This window comes from Microcaecilia unicolor, chromosome 4, assembly GCF_901765095.1.
Source record: "Microcaecilia unicolor chromosome 4, aMicUni1.1, whole genome shotgun sequence".
NCBI classification, from domain to species: domain Eukaryota; kingdom Metazoa; phylum Chordata; class Amphibia; order Gymnophiona; family Siphonopidae; genus Microcaecilia; species Microcaecilia unicolor.
In genome coordinates this window covers 363,490,057-363,504,038 of record NC_044034.1, presented here as the reverse complement: position 1 = coordinate 363,504,038, position 13,982 = coordinate 363,490,057, and the positions used below count along the sequence as shown (strand labels likewise).

The 13,982-nt window shown below is 48.7% G+C and overlaps 1 protein-coding gene across 1 annotated transcript in view; it reads right to left on the bottom strand.

Annotated features, from left to right (window-relative positions):
• ATP6AP2 (ATPase H+ transporting accessory protein 2) overlaps positions 1-13,982 on the bottom strand; it is a 61,589-nt gene that overhangs the window by 21,506 nt on the left and 26,101 nt on the right. Inside the window, exons 2-4 of the mRNA XM_030202339.1 lie at positions 10,252-10,382; positions 4,936-5,064; positions 3,288-3,383 (exon numbers count right to left, since the gene is read on the bottom strand). Coding sequence (XP_030058199.1) covers positions 3,288-3,383; positions 4,936-5,064; positions 10,252-10,382 — 356 coding nt within the window. The remainder of the gene's footprint in view (positions 1-3,287; positions 3,384-4,935; positions 5,065-10,251; positions 10,383-13,982) is intronic.

Genomic DNA, 13,982 nt, shown 5'->3' with positions numbered 1-13,982 from the left:
TCAAAAGCAATGTTAAAGAGGTGGGCTTTCAGTCTAGATTTAAAGGTGGCCAAGGATGGGGCAAGACGTAGGGGCTCAGGAAGTTTATTCCAGGCGTAGGGTGCAGCGAGGCAGAAGGCGCGAAGTCTGGAGTTGGCAGTAGTGGAGAAGGGAACAGATAAGAAGGATTTATCCATGGAGCGGAGTGCACGGGAAGGGGTGTAGGGAAGGACGAGTGTGGAGAGATACTGGGGAGCAGCAGAGTGAGTACATTTATAGGTTAGTAGAAGAAGTTTGAACAGGATGCGAAAACGGATAGGGAGCCAATGAAGGGTCTTGAGGAGAGGGGTAGTATGAGTAAAGCGACCCTGGCGGAAGATGAGACGGGCAGCAGAGAAAGAACATGATAGAGCTGGTAAAATGTAGACACTAGCGGTGGATGTCACTTCTGGGTGGGTGGAGCTTGTAAGAGCAGGACCGCTGCATTTGTGGAGGTCAGATAGCAGAGAAATCAGCTTCAGTCTACAAAGCCTGAGAGTCAGAGCACAAGGTAGTAGATAGCAGGCACGAGCCTGTGCTGTGTTTAGCAGTGCTCCTATGTACTCCAATTGTTGTACTAGGTGGAGATGGGACTTGGGATAATTTATCCCAGTAGCTCTAGCACCTGAATAGTAAATCACACTGACTCAATTGCCTCTTCATGGGATGTGTTCTTGACCAGTTAATCGTCTAGGTAAGGAAACTTATACTCCCAGTTTGAACAGATATGCTGCGACTATCATCAGACCCTTGATGAAAACTCTGGGGGGGGGGGGGGGGGGGGCAGAAGCTAGGTCAAATGGCAAACGCCACTTGAAATCAGAGATACCTCCTCTGACTGGGAAGTATCGAAATATGGGTATAGGCATCCTTTAAGTCCAGAGAGCATAGCCCAGGGAAATCATCCTGAACTTTTCTTTCACCAGAAATTTGTTCAGGGCCCTTAAGTCTAGGATGGGCTGGAATCTCCTCCCCCCTCCAAGTAAAATAACGTGGCGACATTTGGTGCACCGCTTGAAGCCACTGGGAGCCTCTTCTGGGACATCAAAAAAAAAGAATTTTGGTTAAATTAAACTCCTGACCCTTGAACGATTAAAAAAGGGGAAGCATTCAAATTGAGGTCAGGGCTGCAGCCTAACCATGCAGCCACTCGTGAAAAATAAAGGAACTCCCCCCCCCCCCCCCAAAAAAAAAAAGTCAAAAAGCTAGAGAAAAAATACGAGGAATAAAGAAAGATAAGTACCTGCAGGGGAAGGCACGCACAACAGTTAAAAAAGTTTTGAAGAGCACAGTGTGAGGAGAAGACTACATGAACGTGTCCTCTCAGCTCTGCCGAAAGAGAGGCTGGGGGACCCACGCTCAAGCACTGGGCTGGAAGGCACCAGCGCATGCGCGGTGGGATGCTGCTAGAACTTTCATCAGTGCTAGTGAATCAGCATCCGCACCAGGGCTCCACTGGATGACATCACCCACACGTGGAAATAACGCGGCCTGCTTGTCCTCTGAGAATGCTGCTTACTTGGACCACTTGCTCCACTTCCTGTAAGGATTTTTCAGCCTGCGTTTTCTTAGATCAGCATTACAAGTTTCTAAGCAGAGTGGTATAACAGACTGGCTCAGGCATGGAATCAACTGGTAACCTTAACAGAAAGTCGTTGAAGGATTTTACAAGTTCAGGTTTTCGAAAGATATGGGGAATAAACTCCATTATGTCCAGCTGAGAAATGGTCCAACTGCTGCCTCTCACATGGCACAGACAAGTTTGTCAGCCACTCCAGATATCCCCTGGCTGAGTATCCTCTGAGGGTTTATAAACATACCTGCAATTTCTTTTTAAAACACACTAACTTTCTGAAAAGTACTGCAACACAGATTCTTCTCTTCCTGGGACCTGTAGCCCACCTGCCTGCTATGAGGACCTCTTCTGCAAACATGTGCTTACCTCATGCTGTTCATACTATGTAACAAGGACTTGTAAGTAACATAACTTTTGATCTAGACCTGTTACTTTACTTTAGCACAGATTATCTGTAAAGATCTGTAAGACCTACCTCTCGTTTGGTTTGCAATATTAATTACATGATTTGTATATTAAATCAACCTTTTTGAAGCTAAAAATTCTGTCTCTTTGTGTTCTGAGTATATGGTATCTTTTAAAGTTATACTGATAGTGCATGGACACCTTTAAACTTAGTGCCATGCTCTGAGTACATGCTTTCAAATCTTGCAATACGAATACTGCATTTCAACAGAGATATATACTTAATTTATTTAATTTATTGCAATTATCACCTTTGGTGATTGGTGGAGAAATTAATATCCTAAAACTTATAAATACAGCGCCTGCTCTTAAATTATAAACAGTAGCGATTGCTCTAGAGCTCTTTCCCCCAAGTAAATCATTTCTTGTAACATATATTTATTGGTTGAATGTTTTCACTTATATACACTGTCAGCTAGCACATTTGCTTATTTCCGATCTGAGGAGGAAGGGCAACCTTGGAAAGCTAATCAAGAAATGTATTAAGTTATGTCCAATAAAAAAGGTATCATCTTATTTTCTTTTCCATGTTTTATTTTGTTTGATTTCTATAGATTCTACATGGAATGTTGCTATTCCACTAGCAACATTCCATGTAGAAGTCGGCCCTTGCAGATCACCAATGTGGCCGCGCAGGCTTCTGCTTCTGTGAGTCTGACGTCCTGCACATACGTGCAGGACGTCAGACTCACAGAAACAGAAGCCTGCGCAGCCTTCTACATGGAATGTTGCTAGTGGAATAGCAACATTCCATGTAGAATCTCCAATAGTAGCAACATTCCATCTAGAATCTCCAGTAGTAGCAACATTCCATGTAGAATCTCAAATAGTAGCAACAGAATCTCAATAGTAGCAACATTCCATGTAGAATCTCCAATGGTATCTATTTTACTGTCATAGTAATGCTTGAATGTTTTCACTTATATACACTGTCAGCTAGCACATTTGCTTATTTCCGATCTGACGAAGAAGGGCAACCTTGGAAAGCTAATCAAGAAATGTATTAAGTTATGTCCAATAAAAAAGGTATCATCTTATTTTCTTTTCCATGTTTTATTTTGTTTGATTTCTATTGATAACCTGAAAAGTACAAGAAACCCCCATCTGAGACTCTTTAGGACCTTCAACACATTTCACTCAACAGAGAGGTTAAAGAAGGTACAGAATAAAAATTAAAGCGATACTTAAAGAAACCATTAATCTTGGCTCACAGCCGGCTTGTACTCACCTCATCACTGGGAGCCAGCTGCAGAACCACTGGCGTGTCCTCAGAAAACAAAGAGCGAATCGCATCTGCGATACTGTCCAGATTAAACGGAACAGCCTGAAGAATGACCAGAAAGAAGATCCTAAGCAGAAAGCTGAGTCTATTGCTTTTCTGTTTTGAAAAATAGAATATTACAAAGAAACAAAACCAAACCTAAAAATAAAAGCCATATTAACAGCCAGAGAACATTCCTGAAATGCAAGCAGAGGCTGATGGTGCTTTGGAGGCACGCCTGCCTTGGCTCACTCACAATGTTCAAGTGTCAGAGGATGCAAGGTGGAAACTCTAGATCACTCATGTGTGGCCTTGTATGTGGCAAGCAAATCTTGCACTAAATGCAGATGTGGAGAGAAAGCAGCCTATTTGGTAACGACCCAGTAATAAAAAGGTGGCATCTCGTATCTGGGGTTCTCAAAAAGGACAAGGGGATCATTCCATAAAGGGACGCAGGCACTTACTTTCTTTTACAGAACACTAGTGTAACTGTGACAATACATGCCTATAAATTATAAATCTGTAACATCAGCAAAATCCGTCCCTTCCTCTCTGAGCACTCTACCAGAACTCTTGTCCACACTCTTATCACCTCTCACCTGGATTATTGCAACCTGCTTCTCACCGGCCTCCCACTTAGCCATCTCTCTCCTCTTCAATCAGTCCAAAACTCTGCTGCATAACTCATTTTTTGCCAGAATCGCTTTGCTCACATTAGCCCTCTCCTCAAGTCACTTCACTGGCTCCCTATCCGTTTCCGCATTCAATTCAAACTTCTCTTACTGACCTACAAGTGCATTCACTCTACCGCTCTTGTCTCTCCCTACGCCCCCCCCCTCGGGTACGCCATTCTGTGGATAAATCTCTCCTCTCTGTCCCCTTCTCCTCTACTGCTAATTCCAAGTGGCAGGGAGCGGCGCATCAAACAATGGCCCTCCTCTCCCCTGTCCCCCCTCCAGCCACCCATGTCCTGCGACCCTCCTCTCCCCCTGGCCCCCCTGCAGCCACCCATGTCCAGCGACCCTACTCTCCCCCTGCACCCCCCCTCCAGCCACCCATGTCCAACGACCCTGCTCTCTCACCTGCCCCTCCTTCATCCACCCAGGTTGTGTAACCAATTCTTCGGGGCAGGTAGGAAAGATCCCTGGTCCTGCCTGCCCGCTGCTGGTGCTGACTCTCCCCCGCTGCCGGATCGCTGTTCAAAATGGCCGCCGAGACTTCCAATGGCGGACTCGAGACTTCTGCTGAAGTCTTGGAGGCCGCCCTTGTAAGTATCGGCGGGTGGCTGGAGGGGGGGCAGGGGGAGAGTAGAGTCGCTGGAGGGGAGGGCAGGGGAGAGGAGGGTCATTGTTTGATGTGCCGCTCCCTGCCACTTGCTCCGCGTGTTTCCCTACTCCTCCCCCTGCCTGGGAATCAGCTGTGAGTGACGTCAGCCTGGCTACGGAGCCTAGCTCAGCAACTCCGAAGGAGCCATGGACACAGGCAGACACATTAGAACGTTGGTGGTGAGAATTATTATATAGGGTAAGTGTTTCACAAATCAGCTGTCATTCTATCAGCATAGGTTTTCCTGTATAGGACACTGCAGGGTCCCCCCAGTCTGGCCAATACTCACGTTCTCTATAGGGTACGAAACGCCAGCCTTGGACAGTGGCAGTGTGTCCACCCCTCTCACTGTCAAAAGAACGGTGGCTGTTGGTCGGTGAAACAGGTTTCCCACAGCAAGCCCTGGCCATGAAAGGTCCTGCAGAGTTTCCAAACAGAACATTACTTTTAACTAAATTCCTCATTTTCCTGAGGCAAGTTGAGATTGGAACACTGTATTCTAGCCACACTTATGATACAGAACCACCACATGCATTAATGCGTAGGAAAGTGTTTAAGGAAAGGCAGTTCAGCTTCCAACTCTGTTGTCTTGGGGAATACCATTAAAGGTAAAAAGCACTTCAGGATTCTAGCAGAGATGAACTGCAAGATTGATTGTGGATACAAACCAAAGCCTCACCCATACACCAGATCAAAGTGATGCAGTAAAACAGAGGTATAAACTAGGGCTTTTGGACACAAAAAAACTGCGACATGGTGTGTTTTTCCAGTGCTGTTAACCCCAATACCACTCTTTGATGGTTTACCAGCTGTAATAAGGATTGGAGTTTCTGTTAAATGCTCGCCGTGAAGTATATCCCCGGCCACTATATGGCTATCCAGATAACGGCGATATTCAGCAGTGCTATCCAGATAATTATCCGGACAACTTAGGACAGCACCTGCTACTCTGATAAGTGCTTTTGAATATCAAGCTGATAGTGTTTACTAGGGATGGGCATTTGTTTTTCAATGATATGGGACATGCCAACAACACATCCCATACCACTGCATGTCAATATCAAATGCAAATGAGTTTTGGGGGGGGGGGGTGTAGGTGATCTTTGTTTGTTGTTATCGCTCTGCTTTTGAGTTTGTTATTTACTTGTTTTACTAGTTCAATAAATACATTTCTTAAAAAAAAATTTGCAAATGAGCAGAATAAAAAAACAAACCAAATTTGCATTTTATCAATAGCCAATAATAGTGCATCCTCTTTTGAGAGAATGCATACCATTTGCAAAAAAGGTACCCACTGCACATGCAAGAACTCAAATGCACACGTGGAGGGGCATAATCGAAAGGGGCGCCCAAGTTTTCCTGAGGACGTCCTCGCAGGACGTCCCGGCAAAGGGGTGGGGAAACCCGTATTATCGAAACAAGATGGGCGTCCATCTTTCGTTTTGATAATACGGTCGGGAACGCCTAAATCGCAAAATTTAGGTTGACCTTAGAGATGGCCGTCCCCGATTTTCGGCCATAATGGAAACCAACGCCGCCCATCTCAGAAACGACCAAATGCAAGCCCTTTAGTCGTGGGAGGAGCCAGTATTCGTAGTGCACTGGTCCCCCTGACATGCCAGGACACCAACTGGGCACCTTAGGGGGCACTGTAGTGGACTTCACAAATTGCTCCCAGGTGCATAGCTCCCTTACCATGTGTGCTGAGCCCCCCAAAACCCACTCCCCCAAACTGTACAACACTATCATAGCCCTAAGGGGTGAAGGGGGGGCATCTACATGTGGGTACAGTGGGTTTTGAAGGGCTCACATTTACCACCACAAGTGTAACAGGTGGGGGGGGGATGGGCCTGGGTCCGCCTGCCTGAAGTACACTGTACCCACTAGAGGCTGGAAAAAATATTTAAAAAAAAAATTTTTGAGGGTGGGAGGGGGTTAATGACCACTGGGGGAGTAAGGGGAGGTCATCTGGTCATTTAGGGCACATTTTTGTGGCTTGGTCGTAAGAGAAAAAAGGACCAGGTAAAGTCGTCCAAGTGTTCGTCAGGGACGCCCTTCTTTTTTCCATTATCGGTCGAGGACGCCCATGTGTTAGGCATGTCCCAGTCCCGCCTTTGCTACACTTCCGACATGCCCCCGTGAACGTTGGTCGTCCCCGTGACGGAAAGCAGTTGGGGACGCCCAAAATTGGCTTTTGATTATGCCGATTTGGGCGACCCTGTGAGAAGGACGCCCATCTTGCGATTTGGGCGTCCTTCTCTTTCGAAAATAAGCGACAGTGAACCCCCTTTCTGAAAAAAGCGCACCTGTGAGGAAAAAAATGGCCAAATGAAAATGAATAAAGCAAACATCCATGGAAGCTACACAGGAAACTACACAAATTAACATTTGTCGGCTGCCCGTCCCTAGTGTTTACTATTTGAAGTGTTGCTCTATGGACCACACCCATTCGAAGCACTGCAGTTTTCCTTCTCAACATCGGGGCTTCCCAAACCGACGCTGGGGAACTCCCAGCTGCTCAGTTTTCCAGGACATCTGCACTGCCTCTTTCACACGTGTATTCATTATGGAACACCTGAAAACCAAACCAACTGGGGTCTCTGCAGGACATCGAGGTTACATTTGATCAACCGCCTAAAAACATATCAAAACGGTTTACATATAAAATATTAATAATTTTGCGTAAAGCCTCACTGATTGGGTAAGTGCTATATTCTTTTGCAAAGGATTCATGCTGAACCGCCGATGCTTACGCAGTGGTGCAATCAGATGTATGAGTTATTGCGTATGAGGCGATTATCGGTTGACTGCAGAAGCAATAAAAAACAAGAAGTTACTTTGTATCTGGTCTCCATATATCAATACTTTATCATTTATCATAGCCGAGATTGGGTGGCAGTATAGCGCTGCGTGAGTCTGGTAGCGCCTTGGAAATGTTGAGTAGTAGTAGTAGAGCTGGTGGTTGGGAGGCGGGGCTAGTGCTGGGCAGACTTATACTGTCTGTGCCCTGACAATGGCAGATACAAATCAAGGTAAGGTATACACAAAACGTAGCACATATGAGTTTATCTTGTTGGGCAGACTGGATGGACCGTGCAGGTCTTTTTCTGCCGTCATTGTCATCTACTATGTCCTAGAGGCTACAGGGGACTGGGAAGGGGTACACATACACAGCAAATACAAATAACAAATATACTTACATTTATTAACCACATTTTAGGAAGTTATAAAAAAAATACTACTTGGCCTGAGTGATCGCGTCCCAACAGGAGTAGGAGAGAGAAAACTCCAGCACCGGGCCCCCCCTTGGAGGCTGGGGAGGACCCGGAGCTTCCCTTCAGCGCTGCCCTTCTGCCCATTGCTGAGCGGCTGCTTTTCCTGTCAGGCGCACATGCTCGGTTTTAAAACTGAGAATGCCCTGACAGGAAAAGCAGCTGCAGGGGCTGGCAGTCAGCACTGCAGGAAGACGTCTTCTGAAGGGTGGGGCCTCGGGATCCCTGCCAGCTAAGGTATTTAGGCAGGGGCAGTGATTGGGGGGTGGGGGGGCCGCAGCAGCCCTGCCCCGGTTCAGTCTCTCAGCGGCCCTGCTAAATACTGAAGCCATCCTCTAGTGCAGTCCTCGGGGCACTCGCTAGCTGGGGTTTTCAGGATATTCAATGGGGATAGCCTGAAAACCCCAAATGGCTGGGTGTGCCCCAAGGACTGGGTTGAAAACCCCTGCTCTAGTGCCAGAATGTATAATGAAGGGCTAGACTCCCCAGTTACAATCATAAAGGAAGAACAGAGGGTTCCCCACGTGAAGTTCAATAAATTAGGACCAAAGAACAACTTCTGGGAAAACAGCAACAGTATCGTGGTATTATGTGTCAAGTTTGCATCATACAACTGCCCATATAACATAGTAGATGATGGCAGAAAAAGACCTGCATGGTCCATCCAGTCTGCCCAACAAGATAAACTCATATGTGCTACTTTGTGTGTTTACCCTACTTTGATTTGTACCTGTCTTTTTCAGGGCACAGACCGTATAAGTCTGCCCAGCACTATCCCCGCCTCCCAACCACCAGCCCCGCCTCCCATCACTGGCTCTGGCACAGACCGTATAAGTCTGCCCAGCACTATTCCCGCCTCCCAACCACCAGCCCCACCTCCCAACCACCGGCTCTGGCACAGACCGTATAAGTCTGCCCAGCAATATCCCCGCCTCCCAACCACCAGCCCCGCCTCCCATCACTGGCTCTGGCACAGACCGTATAAGTCTGCCCAGCACTATTCCCGCCTCCCAACCACCAGCCCCACCTCCCAACCACCGGCTCTGGCACAGACCGTATAAGTCTGCCCAGCAATATCCCCGCCTCCCAACCACCAGCCCCGCCTCCCATCACTGGCTCTGGCACAGACCGTATAAGTCTGCCCAGCACTATTCCCCGCCTCCCCACCACTAGTCCCGCCTCCCACCACCGGCTCTGGCACAGACCGTAAAAGTCTGCCCAGCACTATCCCCGCCTCCCAACTACCAGCCCCACCTCCCAACCACCGGCTCTGGCACAGACCGTATAAGTCTGCCCAGCAATATCCCCACCTCCCAACCACCAGCCCCGCCTCCCAACCACTGGCTCTGGCACAGACCATATAAGTCTGCCCAGCACTATCCCCGCCTCCCAACCACCAGCCCCACCTCCCAACCACCAGCCCCACCTCCCAACCATCGGCTCTGGCACAGACCGTATAAGTCTGCCCAGCAATATCCCCGCCTCCCAACCACCAGCCCCGCCTCCCATCACTGGCTCTGGCACAGACCGTATAAGTCTGCCCAGCACTATTCCCCGCCTCCCCACCACTAGTCCCGCCTCCCACCACCGGCTCTGGCACAGACCGTAAAAGTCTGCCCAGCACTATCCCCGCCTCCCAACTACCAGCCCCACCTCCCAACCACCGGCTCTGGCACAGACCGTATAAGTCTGCCCAGCAATATCCCCGCCTCCCAACCACCAGCCCCGCCTCCCATCACTGGCTCTGGCACAGACCGTATAAGTCTGCCCAACACTATTCCCCGCCTCCCCACCACCAGTCCCGCCTCCCACCACCGGCTCTGGCACAGACCATATAAGTCTGCCCAGCACTGTCCCCGCCTCCCAACCACCGGCTCTGGCACAGACCGTATAAATCTGCCCAGCACTGTCCCCGCCTCCCAACCACCGGCTCTGGCACAGACCATATAAGTCTGCCCAGCACTATCCTCGCCTCCCAACCACTGGCTCTGGCACAGACCGTATAAATCTGCCCAGCACTATCCCCGCCTCCCAACCACCAGTCCTGCCTCCCACCACCGGCTCTGGCAAATTGATGACTGTCCTATTAATGATGGCAGTGTTTAATCATGAAGAAGTGTAATCCGCACAGAGTGCCAGATACAACTCTGGCCACACCTTGTTGGGCAAACTGGATGGACCATACAAACCGTACAGGTCTTTATCTGCCAACATTTACTACGTTATCTTTTTTAAGATACCTCTGAAACGTGCAAGCTTTGTGTGTGTGTCTGTACATATATAAACATATACAAACACTGGTAACTAAATGCTAAATTCATTCAGATCCGCACCTCTTCTACAGAGAAGCCCATGGAAAGTGCAGTCAAGTCCGGGATGCGCTCCCCAGGGAGAGGCCAGCTCCCTTCTCGGAACGTGACGTACGAAGGTGATCGCAGCACACTGAATTCATCGGCCAGTACACCTGAAATTCAAACCAGAAAAGTACGTCATACTTGCATCACTACCAGGCTGCCCTTCCAAGCCGCGTCTTTGTACCCCTTACTTTTCACAACAAGACGAGAACATTCCACTGACAGCAGCACCAGAACAGGCAGTGGCAGGTCCTTCTGCTCAGTGTGCTGCTGCGGCTAAGAAAGCAAACAGAATGTTAGGTATTATTAGGAAAGGAATGGAAAACAAAAATGAGGATGTTATAATGCCTTTGTATCGCTCCATGGTGCGACCGCACCTCGAATACTGTGTTCAATTCTGGTCGCCGTATCTCAAAAAAGATACAGTGGAATTAGAAAAGGTGCAGAGAAGGGTGACGAAAATGATAAAGGGGATGGGACGACTTCCCTATGAGGAAAGGCTAAAGCGGCTAGGGCTCTTCAGCTTGGAGAAAAGGCGGCTGAGGGGACATATGATAGACTTATATAAAACTAGTAAAAAAAGCCCCGTTTCTGATGCAAATGAAACGGGGGCTAGCAAGGTTTTCTTCTGTGTGCATGTGGGAGTGTGTGTGTTCCTGCCCTCTCTCCCCTCCCCCCTCTGAGTCCTTCATTGTTACAGAGAGAGCAATTTGATTTCCTGCTTTGCTGTTTTCCTTCACTGTTTGTGTTAGAGAGAGAGCGAGGGCGGGGCAGACACTCATGGGGAAACCGGATATCTCTCCCCCTTCACACTTCCGGTTGGAGGCTTCATAGAACGTTGGTGTTGCCTTTTATATATAGAGATAATGAGTGGAGTTGAACGGGTAGATGTGAAGCGTCTGTTTACGCTTTCCAAAAATACTAGGACTAGGGGGCATGCGATGAAGCTACAATGTAGTAAATTTAAAACGAATCGGAGAAAATATTTCTTCACTCAACGTGTAATTAAACTCTGGACCAGGGGAAAATGCATTATTTCTGGGATAAACAGTATAAAATGTTTTGTACATTTTTGGGATCTTGCCGGGTATTTGTGACCTGGATTGGCCACTGTTGGAAACAGGATGCTTGGCTCGATGGACCTTTGGTCTTTCCCAATATGGAAATAAGCACCAATTTCTAAAAAAAAAACCCCAAAACAACCCCCCCCCCCCCCCCCAGAATACATCTGAGTAAAACCAGATATTAAAACCCTGCAGGCTAGAAGTTACTGGCATTGTTTAATGCACACTATGTAGCATGTGATTTTTTAAAATTATTTTTCATGTTAAACTTCCTGAAAATGTTATGGTACCTCCCTCACTCCCCCCCCCCCCCATTTACATACACCATAATTGCTCTCATCCTCTTATACTCCTCCCAGTTTTCTCCATAGTGATTCCCAGGTCCACGATCCACCTGGGCTTTGGCTGCCGATATCCAAGGGTCTACCCAGCCGCTTGCCAGAAAGCACACAGCACATTCCACCCAGACTTCCGAAACTGGAAGGGATGCAGCTTTCAACAGCAGGAGGCAGAAGAACTTAAAACAAGACCTCGGCTGGGCTGGCGGGGGTTGGGGTCCCCCGCCAGCTGAAGTAATATTTTTAAAGGCACCGGCAGCAGGAAGCGGACCTCGGCGGGAGTAGGTGACGGCGGTAGGCGGGGGAGGGTTGACGGCGGTAGGGGGGGTCCAGGGCGAAATCTGTGGGGGCCCAGGCCCCTGTGGCCCCACGCAGATACGCCCCCGATTCCACCATCTCTGGTTTCTGTTTCTCTTCTTTCCCTCTCCTGTGTCTGTGCTACACTTTCTCTTCCTGATGTTAACTCATTTTATTCCCTACTTCAAACTCAAGTTTTCTACATTATTCGCCTTCTACCCTCTCCTCTACTCTTGGGCTTCAGATTTTTCTTCCTCTAATTTGACCATCTCTATTTTCCATGACGGTTGTTACACCTCCCGTTCTCTTTTCCATAGTCTTCAGCTCCTCTTCTCTCAGCTGGGTATTATCAATCCCAATTCTGGTCCCCTCCAAGGCAACTCTCACCCAGCCTGTGTAGATCAAACCATAACCCCTCCACTCTTATTTTAAAGATTTTTTTATTTAACATTCAGATATTGGTAAGGTATACAAAAAATAAAAGGCATGGATTATAACTCCATTTACGGTAACACACCAATAGTTCAACTTGGTTACGTTCACCATTTCCACCCCCTCCCGTTTTCCATCCCTGAATCCCCCCCCCCTTCCTCCCTTCCCCCCCTACCTCCCTTCCCCTTTCCTATCTACCCGTCCCCCTCCCCTCTTCCCCCTCCACTCTTATTCTCATGCTCCTTGTGGAATGGTTGTTCTATTCTCAATAGGCTTGCTTACATTAATGACCTCTCTCTCTCATACCCTATAACGAGGCATGAAGACTCTACTTCAGTTATTCCCATCTATCTTGGTGGTTACCTTTTCTGCCATACACCTCATTTGGTTGGCTGTGGCGTTGGTGTGCTGGGCTGCTCCTCTCCATTTCCTCTAGGTTTCAACTCCCTCTTCCATTTCGCTCCTTCTTTTCAGGTCCAGCCTATTTGCTCCACTACTTCTCCGGGAAGCTATCATTTATCTACTCCCTGATAAGTCCCTCTCTCACTTACTTGACTCCTAGTTCTCCTTCTTTCTTGAACCATCTTCCCTTCCATTAATCTTGGGGTCCTTTTAACTTCCATGCTGATGACCCTTCTTGGCTCTGATCTCCTCATTTTATCTCCGAGTATGCTGCGCCCCGTCTCGTCTGATCTTGCCCCTAGTCACCAGTATGGCTACTGCTTTAATGTTTTCTTCTGGAGCTCCTCTCTCTCAAACTTTTCTACCTCACAGGCCGATGGATCAGAAGCAAACGCAGGTGCTAGAGGCTATTAGCGCCATACTAGTGCCTGTGTTTGCTACTGCCCCATGATCAGAGCCCTCGAGCACGTAAAACAATGTGCTCGCGGGCTCTGAAAGCAACTAGCATGCAAATGCTTTCAAAACAGGGCTCTTAGCGTAAGTACAATGCAAATGCATGCTAAACCTATTCAGACCCAGTGATCAGCAACCAGTGCGCCAAAGATTGGCTCGCTGGCCGTGGCAAACCCTATGCCAGCTCGGAGCCAGCTTTAGGGTGTGCAGACCATTGGGGAGGAATGGTGAGCCCTGTCCAGAATGCATTTGCATGCTAGCAGGCCCCCATTCCCCCCAATGCAGCAACCTCCTGCAGGAACCAACAACCCCCCCCCCACAGCGACAGGGGGATGGAGGTTCGGAGGACCTCCAGTCGCCCCAACCCCCTTCCCGACGCAGGTTCAGGGGGGGGGGGGCTGGAGATCCGGTGGGTCTCCAGTCCCCCCCTACCCCCCCAGCATCCAAGTCCCTGGTAGCCCAGTGGACCGCGGTCAAACCCCCCATCCCCCTACCTTAGGTTGGAGGAGGGAGGTGACCTCCCTCTTCTTCCTTCGGCACTGCCTGCAAAATGGTGGCGCCCAGCCCTGCCCAGTGTATCCTGGGATGCACTGGGCCACCAGGGACTTCTTACGAATGCTGGGGGGGGGGGGGGGGTAGGGCAGTGGAGGAAGCAGAAGGGGGGTATTACATGGGAGTGGGGAGAGTCTGTTGTGCCTCCTGCTCCTGTGAGATTTGGGGGGAT